Source organism: Mytilus edulis, chromosome 12 (genome assembly GCF_963676685.1).
Source record: "Mytilus edulis chromosome 12, xbMytEdul2.2, whole genome shotgun sequence".
NCBI lineage: Eukaryota > Metazoa > Mollusca > Bivalvia > Mytilida > Mytilidae > Mytilus > Mytilus edulis.
In genome coordinates, this window is record NC_092355.1 from 40351873 (window position 1) to 40366448 (window position 14576).

Sequence of the window (14576 nt, forward strand, 5' to 3'; positions counted from 1 at the left end):
AAATCAAAAGCTTTCAGATATACAGGAGCCACATCTGCATGAATTGCCCTTCCAGCTGTTGATCATACTTTTAAACTGATTCAGTTTCGACTGCGCTCGGATAGCGTCAGGCAGCTCAGTCCAGATGTATCTCAATCATACCTTAATGAATGAAGTGCAAAATGTGTTGTTCTCACCTGTGGTTCTACAACAGTTTGCTTTTTAAACATTTTTTGGACAATTCAATCCTTACTTCACTGTGTTACTTTAGCGGGCAAAGGAAGCGGTGTATGGAAACTCGCGAGGTTGGTGTACATATTATTCCTTTTCAGAATTACTACAGACTAATGGTTCAGGGTTAGGTTTAAAGGGTTAGCTTTTAACTAAGAAGAATTATGATCCGTTTTCGATGGTGTACCATCCACTTTCAAGGGCTCGCGTCCCGTTTCCAGGTTTTGAGGGTTGAATGATTCAACACTAAGGTGTGGCGTCCGCATCCCGCTTTAAGGATAGACTTGTCCAACACAAAAGTGTTGCGTCTGCGTCACACTTAGAGGTTCGACTGGTCAAACACTAAGGTATGGCGTCCGCGTCCAAGTTTAAGGTTCGACTTATCAAACACTAGGGTGTGACGTCCGCGTCCCGTTTTAAGGCTTGTATGGTCCGACACTATGATATGACGTCGGTTTCCAGTTTCCAATGTTTTAGGGATCGAACAGGGCATCTATCACTACTCAAACACGCTTCAACTCTGATCCAGGGAAGTTGTGGTTCAAAGTTGACAAGGTTTTGCTGGCTTCTTTTTAATATACACAAATTATAGTATCTGAGTCTAAATGATTATGACGTTTTTAAACTGACGGCTATTCTAGTTCATTTGCTGTCCCAATAAGAAGATTATTTTGTTTTGGGGTTTGCTGTCTCATATATGTTACTCTATTTGTTCGTATGCGGACATCTATCATTTATACAAACAGCAATATATGTCATTAGTTTAACAGTATGTATTGTTGAAAAATTAAAACAATAGAATAATAATATTTTGTATTGCAGTCAGAGTCAGATATAAGATTCGGATTTTTTTTTATAAATCCGTCTGCCGAAAAAAACACAATTATATAACAAACATTATGTATGCCACCAGTATATATATATACATGTATCACGTATATAGTTTAAGGTAGCACATAATGAAACATTTCTTTTTTCTTTTCTTGAGAGACGGTCAACGTCAAACCATTCATTATGTAATATCATTCAATTGTTATCATGTAGTTTGCTGTTATCATGTAGTTTGCTGTTATCATGTAGTTTGCTGTTATCATGTAGTTAATACTGATGCATAGGTGACTTCGTTACCTTCCCCATCCTTGTAACTTCCCTTATTAAAATAAAACGTGCAACTCAACTGTGGTTGTTATTACATGGTGTCAGATGATTTGACGTATTACACGCCGGAATTTAAGTAACAATTCAATTAACTATGTCAGCAGTAACGTCCGGAAGATATTTAAAAGAATATTATTGCTCAATTTGTGTACAACAGGTGACATTGAACAGTAACAAATATGGCAACCGGGTTTCAGTTCGAACACACATCATTAAATTTGGGTGCACCAGACGTGTACCAAGAATTTCAAAGATTCAAACAACATGTTGAGTTTACATTCAAGGGTCCCCTAGTTAAGGCAGAGCCTGCTGACCGTGCAGGTTGGTTAGGACTATGGATTGGACAACAAGGACATGAAGTCTACAAAACTTTTGTGTGGCAAGAAAATGAGCAAGACAACACCGACATAATTCTAGGAAAACTGGAAACATACAATCGCCCTAGGACAAATAAACGTGTAGCCAGATTTAAAGCATGTCAAAGGAAACAAACTGAAGGTGAGAACTTTGATAATTTTGTTAAAAACCTCAAATTATTATTGATGGACTGTGACTATGGAAACACCGAAGATATCTTGATAGATCTAATAATCAGTGGCGTTAAACATTCAAAAGTTCAAGAGAGAATGCTTGACAAAGGCTCAGATTTGACTATAGCAAAAGCTATTGAGATTGGGCAACAATTTGAACTATCACAAAAACAACTCAAAATGATTTAGGCGAAAAAATTCTACGCGTCAGTGAACACTCTTACAACAAAAAGAAAGATCACAAAGATACAAAACAACAATACCGTAGTCCGCCTGTAAACACTCAAAATAACAATAAACAAGATAAAAGAAGACAAGATACCTATCATCATGATCATCAGTTAAAATGTGGAAATTGTGGAACAACGCATGGAAACAACAGATGTCCAGCAAAAGGCACAACATGTAAATACTGCAAAAAGCCTGATCATTGGTTAAAAGTTTGTAGAAAGAGACTTAGAAAAATCAACATGATTCAAGAAGTAGATCAGAACAGTTGTGATAGTCAATATAGTGGAGATGAATTATTATACATATCAACCGTAAAAACCGAGACTTGGCGAAACTCAGAAGATAGATGGATTGTAGACGTTCACATCGGTGACAAGGCACTTCCGGTCAGAATTGACACCAGTGCAAAGTGTAGTATTATTTCCAAGAAATCACTCAATAAATTAGAACTAAAGAGTAAAATGTTTGAAATTACCGATTCGAAGAAAATTCTGAAATCGTACACAGGACACAAGATTCAACAGATCGGTAAAATAAGACTTCCGGTTATATTCAAGGAACGTGAAATTTATGAAACTTTTGAAATTGTCGATATGGAACAGGACAATATTATCAGTGGCGACTTTGCAGAGAGTTTGAATCTCGTGAAAAGAATAGACACAATTGACACTATAGAGGAAATTGCTAAGCCAAATGAATTGTCACATGACTTTCCAGAACTGATAAAAACTTCTGGAACATTACCAGGTGAATATCGACTCACAGTAGCTGAAAATGCAAAGGGTGTAGTGCATGCACCGAGACGAATTCCTGCCGCTATTAAGGAAAAAGCGATAACTGAACTTAGAAACATGGAAGAAAACGGTTACATAACAAAAGTTGAAGAACCGACAGAGTGGGTCAGTTCCATGGTAGTCGCACTCAGAAAGGACAAAGTAAGAATTTGTATCGACCCGAAAGATCTGAACGAAGTGATTCAACGTGAAAACTATCCGTTAAAGACAATTGAAGACGTAATACCGTTGATACCAGATGCAAAGGTATTTTCGGTACTAGATGCTAAGTCTGGATTCCTACAAATTAAACTAGAAGAACCGTCTTCATATTTGACAACTTTCAATACTCCGATTGGCCGATATAGATGGCTACGCTTACCTTTCGGAATCAAGTCCGCACCAGAAATATACCAGCCTATTATGGATCAGATGCTCGAAGGCATTATAGGAGCTACCGCTATTATAGATGACATTCTTATTGCAGGCCGAAACATGAAAGAACATGACAAAATTCTGAAACAAGTGGTTGAACGTGCTACTAAACATAACTTACGTTTTAATTTTGATAAATGCTTTGTGAGAAAAGCTAGAATTGCGTACATGGGCCATGTTTTCACCGACAAAGGACTCCTACAGGATCCTGCTAAAATTCAGGCTGTAGTCGAAATGCCTGCTCCACAAAACAAGGAAGGTGTTCGTAGATTCTTAGGACTTGTTCAGTACCTTTCAAAGTTTATACCAAATCTCAGTCAAGTGGATGCTCCTTTAAGGACACTATTGAAATCTGATGTTTTATTCATATGGAAATACGAACAGGAAAAGAGCTTTCATGAATTAAAGCGTGTGTGTAGTACAACGCCAGTTCTTTCATTTTTCGATGTTAAGAAACCTGTTGAAATCGAGTGTGATGCTAGTCAAGAAGGGCTAGGCGCCGTTTTAATGCAAGAAGGCCGTGTTATTGCTTATGCATCTCGTTCCTTATCTGAATCTGAAAAACGTTATGCACAGATTGAGAAGGAGATGCTCTCCATAGTGTTCAGTACGAAGAAGTTTCATTGTTATATTTTTGGGAAGAAAACTATCATACATAACGACCATAAACCGCTAGAACAATTTTTTAAAAAGCCATTATTAGCAGCACCGCTTCGTATACAGAAAATGATGTTAAAATTACAATGGTACGACATTCAAGTGTGTTATCGGAAGGGAAAAGACATGAAAATATCCGACGCTTTATCGAGAGCATTTTTGTCCGTAGAAAACAATACTGAAGAAGGAGATATCGTCCAGGACATGATTTGCATGATATCAGTCAGCAAGGACAAATATTCCGAAATACAGGATGCAACGAAATCCGAATTGTTTGAACTTAATGAAATAATTCTTAAAGGATGGCCAGATCTTAAAGTCGAAACTCCGTTTGAAGTCCGAGAGTACTGGGATTCTCGTGATCAGTTATCTGTTCTTGATGGAATTATTTACAAGGGACTTAAAATTGTGATTCCGCCCAGTTTGCGTGACAACATGTTAAAACTCATACACAAATCTCATCTTGGCATGACAAAATGCAAGAAACGTGCTCGAGAAGTAATGTACTGGCCACGTATGAATACATAAGTTGAGTGATACATTGAAAATTGTGCGCTTTGCGCGTCATATCAAAATCAGCAGCCATCTGAACCGCTTAAACCTACTCCGACCCCGGATCTACCGTATATGTTAGTTGGATGTGACTTGTTTGACTTTCAGAGTAAAGCTTACATACTTACCGTGGATTATTATTCTAAGTACATTGATCATCAATTCATGTGACTTTGAAAATGTGTATGTTGACCTTGACCTTTGACCTAACACCTTGTTAGCGGATAATCTCAGCAACCTTAATACTTTCAAAAGTGTTGTATAGTGGAAAATGTTTGGGTCATTAATGCGCAACTTTATTACATTTTGACCGAAGAGATTTGACCTTTCTGTAAGGGGCATAACTCTTGTTTTAGGTTTCTGAAAAGGCAAAATCAGCTTTTACTATATGACTAAAGGTCCTAGACCCATGGGGTCTTCAGCAATGACATTGGGGACCAATGACCTTGACAAAGGTCAAAGGTCAAGGTCATGTCCCATATAGCGAATTATGTTTTTTTGAACTTATTTAAAGGATTTTCAGTGTGTTTTAAAGCTCTTTAAGGTGGACCTTTGACCTTACAACTTTTTGGTCGATATCTCAAAAACGATTGTACTTACAGAATTAGTAAATAGTGAAAAACGTTGAGGTGGATGAGGCGCAACTTTTTTTTTACATCTGACCGAAGAGATTTGACCTTTCTGTAAGTGGCATAACCCTTGTTTTAGGTTTCTGATTTTTTAAGTTATTTGTGTGTAAGAACTTTTCAATACACTCTACGTCTATTGGAACATGTATTTTACATTACAAAAGGAAAGACCTCTCAATTGTTCAAGAACAATTGACATTTTAATTGTTTTTATATTTTTCAATTTCTATATTTTAAGGATGAGCAAATCAGACGAAAGTAGTTAATATGTTCATATGTTAAATTGCCTTGTACTTTTTGTTTTTGGGAGAAGGTTAACTTTCTTGTAGTTAGACCTGTCACTGGTCTGCCAGGCTGGGAAATGGTAAGGAAAATGCTCACATTAAAGCTGTACTGATACAGTGTGATAAATGTCTTCCTTGACACCATACCCCATGACGATGCTCCTTTCTACAGAACATACATACAACCAGAAACTACATGTGACATATACTATTGGTATCGGTAGTGGATTCGACCCGGAACTTGTTAATTATGGGCTCTGTTAATTATGAGGGAAAAAAACGGGTCTGGAATGGTAAACTATTTATCAGCACCACTTTTATATATGAGTAGGATATAAAGTTAAATTATTTCATTCGTCGTTTTAACGGCATACCGGCTTACAAATTGAACCTCGTTATTTTAGTATGATAAAATTTTATAAATGTTAAAGTATTATAATTAATGACGTTTGACAAATAAATTGTCAATTGATTTGACAGCATAACGTACTGAATATACATGTATATAAAATTTATCGCAAAATGTTATCAGCAACTATATGTTTTTCTTAGATATATATATATATATTATGCTAGATAAAAATACAAGCAAATCGACAATATAAAACAATATAAGATTTCAATAAAAATCCAAATCATAAATATACATACTAAGCTAAATCATTTGAATTGTTTCCTCGCATTTTTTACGCGAAGCAGTGTCTCTTATTTTAACACTTATTTCAGTTCCTCCGAAAATCAATTCAACTTTAATTTTATCTGATGGGGATGGACTCGGCAGTTGTGCGTGTATTGTTCCTAGTAAGGAGCACCCATCTTCGTCGGTGTAAATAGGATTGTCGCTCTCTGTCTGATAAATACATAGCGTAAATAATCCGTCGTCATCTGGTTTGCATTTTGCCGTGGATGTGATTTTTTTGCCAACTGGCACTATTTCATCTCGTTTAATAATAGGTTCAAATACACGACTGCACCTTTCTTTTCCGTCAACTATTTCTAAATGGCTGCTATCATGCTTTTGTTGGTCGAAGATTTTTCTTTTGCTGAATCCATACGTATATTTAGAAATTCTCTCAGATATGATGTTCGGTTGGTGACCAAATATTACCGCACCTTTCAGAACCGACACGTCACTATCATACGGCACGATTATATTGTGGGCGGGAAATGTAGCATTGATAGCCCTTTGAACCAAATTGCAACCCGAAAAGCCCCCGACAAGCAGTATTTGGGTATCACTGTCAGCATTTGATCTTTTCATTATTTCAGCAATAAGTCCTACAACTCCAATAATTGTTGGTTCAAAAAGAGCCCGGAAAGTTTCAACCTCAATACGGAGTTTGTCATTTAAAAGTGTCGTTACTGATCCGTATTCCGAGTCTTCCAACGCCTTCTTAAAATTTAAATTCAAATGTTTATTGCACACCAAATCTAGAACTGTCAAAGGTATTAGCAAAGTAACATAGCCAGTGCTGTCAGGCTGGAAATTTCTCTTTTTGATTTCGAATTCTCTAGATAGGTCAATGTACGAATCAAGATTGTCTTGTTTGAATGCCTTGAAAGTTTCTGGTCCTAGTATGGTCTCCATCATTTTAAAGAACTGGACGTCGACGCACGTTCCGCCACAGTTATTACCAGAAGCACGGCATATTTCTTTAAGACGCCCATCGTTCATTTTTTCATGTACTGTTATATCTAGTGTCCCACCTAAAATGTAAGTAGACCGATTAAAATAAAGACCATGTGCCAATGCTTCGCTTTAAATAATCCGACAGCTTACCATTCTACCTTCTATTTGACGAACTTTCGGGATCCTTAGGAGTTGTCGTTATGATATACCCCTTGAAAAATTTAAAGGCACGCATTTAATTGGTTGATTTAAAAGTAGAACACGGTGTGCTGTCGGAATATTATATACGAATCGTGGACACAGGATTTTTATTTTTTTTATTTTACTTGTAATTTTTATAAAATGCGGTGATTACCTTACAATTAGACACATTTACCCCACCTTATGTGAGAACATTATAGCAAATAAACAAAATAAATAAAAATCCTCATCATGATAAAAAACAAGAAGATGTGATATGATTGCCACTGAGATAACTTTTAACAAGAGACCACACGACGTAGAAGTAAACAACTATATGTCACCGTATGGCCTTCAACAATGAGATTTTTTTTTCAAAATATTGTACAATCTTTTTTTCTTTCTTTCATATTTTTCAAGAGAAAAATTTTCCACAAAAATTTCAACTGCTTCTTTTTCACTGAAAAATAAGGACATTTTTTTGTTGTATTTTTTTAAAATTCCACTTTAAGTAAACTCTCAAATTTGTAACAGTTAAAAAAAAAGAGTATTTGTTTTCTCAATAAGTAAACGAAAAAACGAATGAATTTAAACTAATATGAATAAAAATAAGTGGAGGAAAATTTAATTCTCACGTTTTATTAAATTCGTTTGAAATTACTACCACAATGGTCGGTCATTTTTTGTTAATAATATTGAAAAAACATCTCTCGCACCACACCGACTCAATATAAAAGACCACCGACCCAATGAAACAAAAACCCGTAGATGTACCTCCTAAATCAGCAATTATACATCTAGTGCCAGCTACTGTTGCTGACAATCTTTTCCCTGCTCCCTTCAAGTTTTCTATGGGCAAGTGTTGGCAATATATAGAAGCTGCCTCGGGTTCCAAAGATATCTGTAGATTATCGGATGGAACTCCTGCCTGAAAATACAAAAAAAACATATCTATATATATAATATCATATTATATTATAATATATATTTTAATGCCATCTTTAAAATCTAAGTTATATTGTTATTTTTTTTATAGGTTTTAAAAAAAACCCGAGTCAATGTTAGATTAATTCAAAAAGATACTCAAGTGATAATCATTCCCGCCTAATTGTCAAAGTCTTTTATCTCAAAAACAAACATACGGAATTCAGGTTAATTTTTTTTCTGCAAATCTAGTTTCGTTATTTATGTACTGCAGAGTATCGAACATCATTAACAGATAAATTTTGACAAAATATCTGTTGACCAATGAAAGTTTACCTTCTCAGCACTTCTGCGCATGAATTGTTTAGCACTGTCCGTCCAAATGGCTGGTACAGTCAACACCCAACGAATGTCATCTATATTCATATTGATAAACTGTTTGCTAATGGATTCGAGTAAATGATCTTTCAAAGCTTTAATTGATAAACAACAAACATCAAAAGCCGAAAATTGCTTTCCGGTCATGTCCTCAACAACCAGATCTTTATTCAAATTCTGAAATGTGAATATGATACAAATTATGTATAATTGAAGTAATACGTCTTGGATTAGTTGCGTTCGAATTTTAGCGTGTGTTCAAAACTGCAATATGTATATACACAAAAATATGTGTTTATAGTACACCAAACTCCGCCCACACTATTACATCTTTATATTCACGGAATCATAGACATACCTTGACCTTTATTTGCCATACTATTTTAATTTTAAGTTTACATGATATTAAACATGTGAACTCAGTTTGTATTCATAACGTCATATTAAAGTTCATGGTCCGAAACCACATTTCGTTGTCTACGAATCTTAGTGTGGACAGTGTGTTAATTGTCATTTTTTTTTATACCCTTTCCAATTTTTTTTCGTCATGCTTTATGCCTCAAATAGCAAGTAGGGGGGGGGGGGATACAACTTCACTGTAAAAAACATTGGTTCATGAATTTTAAAGTTAAGTAGTGGTCCATATTTTGAGTTAGATCCGATGAAGTTTTCTATAATTTTGATACAATTTTTCCTAAAAGCAGTACACCACACCAAAAAAATAGTATAAAGAAAGCGCAGATGGGATATTTTGAATTTCCATTTATTGTCTAAAAGACATGTACTACAAAATACATGTAACTGTTTTCTCGGGCCATGACAAACATTTAAACCGTGGATTGCTAAATACGGAAAAGACTGACAATGGAGCTAAAGACCAATTGCAAACTTTCAAGAATAATGATAAATTTCCCCTTCCGCCCTTGTCCAGTATAGCCCTTTAACCTTGCTATCGATATTTTATCTACATAGTGGCTTACTCTCTCTGTATTTTTTGCTTATATGTACCTGTGTATGATAAAGACTCATCTTGAACCTTTGAAAATAGTAGTAACTCTCATGGTCTTTTAATAACGCAAGTTCTGAATACTTGTCCTCGGCATCATACCCAAAAGCGACGTAGTTTTTATCAGCATCGAGGAGAAGACAGGTTGGAGTTTTCAGTGACAACAATTGTCTTGTCCCAGCAGCCCAGGGAGGGTTAACCTGTATCTGTAAGGGATCTTTTTCAAAGTCATTCCTGGTCGAAAATGCATAACCGGAATATGATGTTCCGAAGTCAATAGCAGCAACCAAAATACAGTTGTCCGTTGTCTGTGTCATAATTGCCGATGCTATATATAATACTGTACAATTACAGGTCTGTAGTTTCTATTGGTAAGTTCATTGTTGAAATAATTTGCTGGGAAAAAAATAGAACATATAACGAAGATCTTGCTTGGTTAACTGGATAGAGAATTAAAAAATAAGTAAAGAATAGATAGTAATGGGGTGTACAATTATATAAAGAAAAATGAACAGATTTATGGTTTTCAATACCGATTACTGAAATGATTAGAAATTAAGATGAACACAATAAAAAAATCATAATAACATCGAAATATAATAAAATAAATCCCTTTCATGAGAACTTGACATAATAGTTTTAACTTTAAGATAATCTTTAAAAAATGACATGAATATTTAAAGAATATACACAAATGTTGGCTCATTTTTCTTTCTTTTCTTTCTTTTTCTATCCTAATTTTAGTTCATATTTATTAAATAAGTTTATTTTAATCGGAGGCAAACATAAACCAAGTTTAGCTATAAATTCTCATAATCGACTTTGTAATGTCATACAATATACACAAACAACATATTAATTCACAACGTTTTGACATTTTGATACGGTCCCTCTATTTTTATTCGGCGAAATTGATAAATTTCTATATATAGACGACTTTCCGAAAATGTTTATTATAACAAATAGTAAGTTACATGTTCAGGGGCGTAGCTAGGTATCAGATCAACTGTAGGCACAAATCGGCAGGGGGTCTTGGGGCCGCTCAAGGCCCCCATCAGGTCCAGGGCAGAGCCCTGGTAGGGGGTTCAGGGTGGCGAAGCCCCCCGACGGAAAACGGTTTGCAGCATTTTAGTTGCATAATTTTGTGTACAAAAATATCATATTTACTGGTTTTTATCATGATATATTCATGAAGAAAAAATCGAAGAATTATGAATAATTTTACATTAACACCTGAATTAACGTAGTAGTGTACAATCAAAAGTCTGGAAAAAAACATTATTACAATATGCCCAGTGTAGATCAGACTAGTTTTAGATTAAGGCCCACAGAGGGTCAAAGGAAAAGATTTTCAACTTTTTTAAACGAATATTTTAACTCAAATTTGGGCAAAAATTGGTTAAACAAATCTAATATTTCTGATTTTTTATGACTGATAACTTTCAGACACAAAGACAATGATACATTTACTCAAAGTCAAGTCGACGGTTTTTTTTAGTGCCGATAAAATCAGTTATACTCGCACCAACATCAACATTGAGGTGTCGGTGTATATGAAGAAGGGATAGATTTGAAAGTCGCTCGTCTCCCATTGTCGATCTCACGTAGGATTTGACGCGTCTCATCGCGCTGAAGAATCTTTTACTTGTTGCCGATGACTATAATTTTAGACTCTGTCAAAGATTCAATCAAATCAATATCGGTTTTCTGTAAGTAATTTGTCAAGGCGACTGTTGAGCTTAATAAGTGTTCTTCAACAACAAGACTTATGATAAATTCAAATCGAAGTATCGCATTCATACTCTGTGCTACTTTGTCATCGTTGTCGTCTTTAAGTGAATTGAGGGCAGAGACAACAACTTCAAATGCTGTTCGAAATGTATACAGCGAATCTGCCCGGCTTGACCAACGAGTTTCTCATAGTGTTCTCAACTTTGTTTGACGTTCTAGTTATTTTTGAACGTTTTCATTTTCTGACAGTTCTTCAGTGAAAGCAGTCAAGCTTTTAGCCGAATAATCAAATTTGAATGCAATTTACTGTACAGTCGACATCATGTTTCTAACACAAAGTTCCTTACTACTATGAACGAGTGCAAGATTTAGTTGGTGTGCCTTGCAGTGGATGTAGGAAGCTTCTGGTGATTGCTATAGTATTTTTGCCTGCACACCATTATACCTGCCGGACATATTCGCGGTGCCGTCATAACACTGGGCATGGAGATTCCTCATATCAAGTTTTACATGATAAAAAAACGCAACGATCGTATTAGAAATGGCAACACCTTTTACACTTTTGGCATGTTTAAAACCGATAACCCTAACCCTAACCCTAACCCTAACCCTAACCCTAACCCTAAACCTTAACCAGGATACTAGTATCGGGATTCGAATAGGGGTGGGTCATGTATAAATAATAATACGCATTAGAATTAACATTTTTAATTTTTTTAATTTTTTTTTTCCAAAGAGAGTATAATCGGCAAATTTATGTATAGGCACGTGCCTAGTCGAGCCTTAGGTAGCTACGCCCCTGATGTTACATGTTACAACGTAGGCTGGAGCAGCATTTCATTATTTACTAACTGAAGAAAAACAATTTTGTAACAAACAATCGATCTATATAATTATTAAGTAATTAAAACTACATTTACACAAAACAACAAAAAACCTCAAGTTTCCGATTTGTGTTTTCCTCATCCCCAAAATTAACCATGGCAGATTATATTCAAAAATGTTATAAACGAGTGTCCAGACGACACTGCTCCTCATCCCCAAAATTAACCATGGCAGATTATATTCAAAAATGTTATAAACGAGTGTCCAGACGACACTGCTCCTCATCCCCAAAATTAACCATGGCAGATTATATTCAAAAATGTTATAAAAGAGTGTCCAGACAACACTGCTCTTCATAAACTTAGTTTCTGAAAAACTAATATTCTTTTGAGAAAAGGCCTTGTTTATTTATCTCTAGCTACATTGGCTAGTGGTATAGGGTTGGGAGGGTTTGGATCTACGAAATCATATTTGCTTTTATAAATTGTGACTTGGATGGAGAGATGTATCATTTGCACTCAAACCACATCTTCTTATATCTATCAACCCCGCTGCATGTATGCGCCTGTCCAAATCCGAAATCTGTTTTTGCATTATTGTTGAAGGACCAACTGAAGCCCGCAGCCCGTAGCTGGATCTTTTTGCTGCGTTAAAGACCAATTGATGGCCTTGTGTTGTTTTTGTTCTGTTGTCGGGTTATGGTTTGTTTGACACAATCCCCGTTTCCATTCTCAATTCTAATAGCACTCTCATTTAGAGTAAGCAGGCAATGTTTTTACTTACTTTCACTAAAATCACTCTGCGAACTTATAATCTTAAACTGAATAGTTGTGGTCCGGATATATGCATATACCGCCACGTCCAGACGTAACGGGGATGCTTAATCTGATACTTCTAGTAGGTAGGGAGAATGTCACTATGTCGAAACCTGCATGAATCATAAAGTCTATTAGTGAACTTAACACGAAACAATCCTCCCCAGGCGCGGATCCAGAGGGGGGGTTCCGGGGGTTGGAACCCCCCTTTTTTGGCCGATCAATGCATTTGAATGGGAGCATATAGCTGGAACCCCCCCCCCCCTTTTTACTCTGGGTTGGGACCCCCCCCCCCCCTTTTTTTTAATGGCTGGATCCGCCCCTGCTCCCTTTCAATATACCCTCTTTTCTCGGTATGCTTCGGTTCTCTTCTGGCTGCATCCCAAACAACTAACTATAAAGAAAACATGATACACACGGACCAATTTGAATTTTTGATAATAATTATGTTCTCATGTTGTTGTATGTACCTATTGAGTACTAGTATATTAAAACACACTTGTCGTTGACACCATAGATATAATACATGATAGCCATGGCTATTATATCTATGTTGACACTAAATTTCGTGATACACGTTTGCATTACTAGCACATAAATCAATGGAAAACCGGACTAAATTGTGTTTCGTAGGAAAAGATTTTCAAATTACGTCATTTATATAAATTAACTCACCTCTGTGGAAAGGTCAACAATAAAACATATAAATACACAGTCTAATATATAGACACTAGATTTTATCCTTATACATGTGATATGTAATTTGATGTGAAAATACACAACAATGTGACTATTATTGTTAATATATTACATCCGTCAACGGAAATAACTTTTGGTTTCAATTGTGATAAAGGAAATTTTAATATGTTACGTAGAAAAAAGAATATTATCCTTATCATGCTTATCTAAGATACAAAAAATATTTTCACTGTACTGGTACAATATGTTAATGACTTTCCTTTTTAACACAAGAGTGATAAGAAATATAGAAATAAAACCAAAGACATAATATTTAATATTAATTGCATAAACCTAAGGTTTAGATCGTATATGATAACTACCGTATGTAAGTTAAAAACATACAGACTTATTATCCTCTGTTTGTATAAACGACAATGTCCATCTTTACACCTCAAACATGTGAACACTATACTTCTAAACCTCAGTTTTGTATTAGAAATGAGTAAGAACAATTATCAAGGAGAAATACTGTAGAAACCATTCTTATCCACGATACAGCAATGCATATTTAACTTTTCCGTTATGTTACATGTATTACCTGTGAAATGGCGCAAATGAAGTTTTTAAATTTTGTTTCAAATGAAATATAACCTTGTGGGGCAAATGAAAGATTTAAAAAAATTGGCGCAAATGTAATGCGCCCGTTTCATTATGCTGACCTAGCTCTATACGCCGTTCCGTTATTTGTGTCGCTAGGTTGGTGGTGTCTTAGAGACGCACACTCCACGTCTCATTTAATTATATTAAATGGTTGGTACAATGTTAAACAATTTTATTTCTACAAATGATAGTTTATATACTGTATCTCATTTTTTTCAATTTCGTTCTAGATCATGTTGAATACTAATTTTAAATATTGGATCATCCATTTCTAAGATTATGACTTG

General features: G+C 35.4%; 1 protein-coding gene across 4 annotated transcripts; it reads right to left on the reverse strand.

Moving 5' to 3' along the window:
- Positions 1 to 5973: 5973 nt before the first annotated feature.
- On the reverse strand, positions 5974 to 14211 carry LOC139498456 (heat shock 70 kDa protein 12B-like). Of its 4 annotated transcripts, none has more exons than XM_071286842.1 (5): positions 14036 to 14211; positions 9580 to 9973; positions 8530 to 8748; positions 8044 to 8197; positions 5974 to 7166 (listed from the first exon to the last, which is right to left on the reverse strand). In XM_071286842.1, the coding sequence occupies exons 2-5, from the start codon at positions 9892 to 9894 to the stop codon at positions 6115 to 6117; spliced, it is 1740 nt and encodes a 579-aa protein (XP_071142943.1). In that variant the 5' UTR covers positions 9895 to 9973; positions 14036 to 14211; the 3' UTR covers positions 5974 to 6114. The 4 variants fall into 4 exon arrangements, with proteins under 4 accessions (XP_071142943.1, XP_071142944.1, XP_071142942.1 ...); XM_071286843.1 differs by having other exon boundaries at positions 9580 to 9917; positions 14036 to 14208; XM_071286841.1 differs by lacking the exon at positions 14036 to 14211 and adding an exon at positions 13624 to 13788 and having other exon boundaries at positions 9580 to 9917.
- Positions 14212 to 14576: the final 365 nt, after the last annotated feature.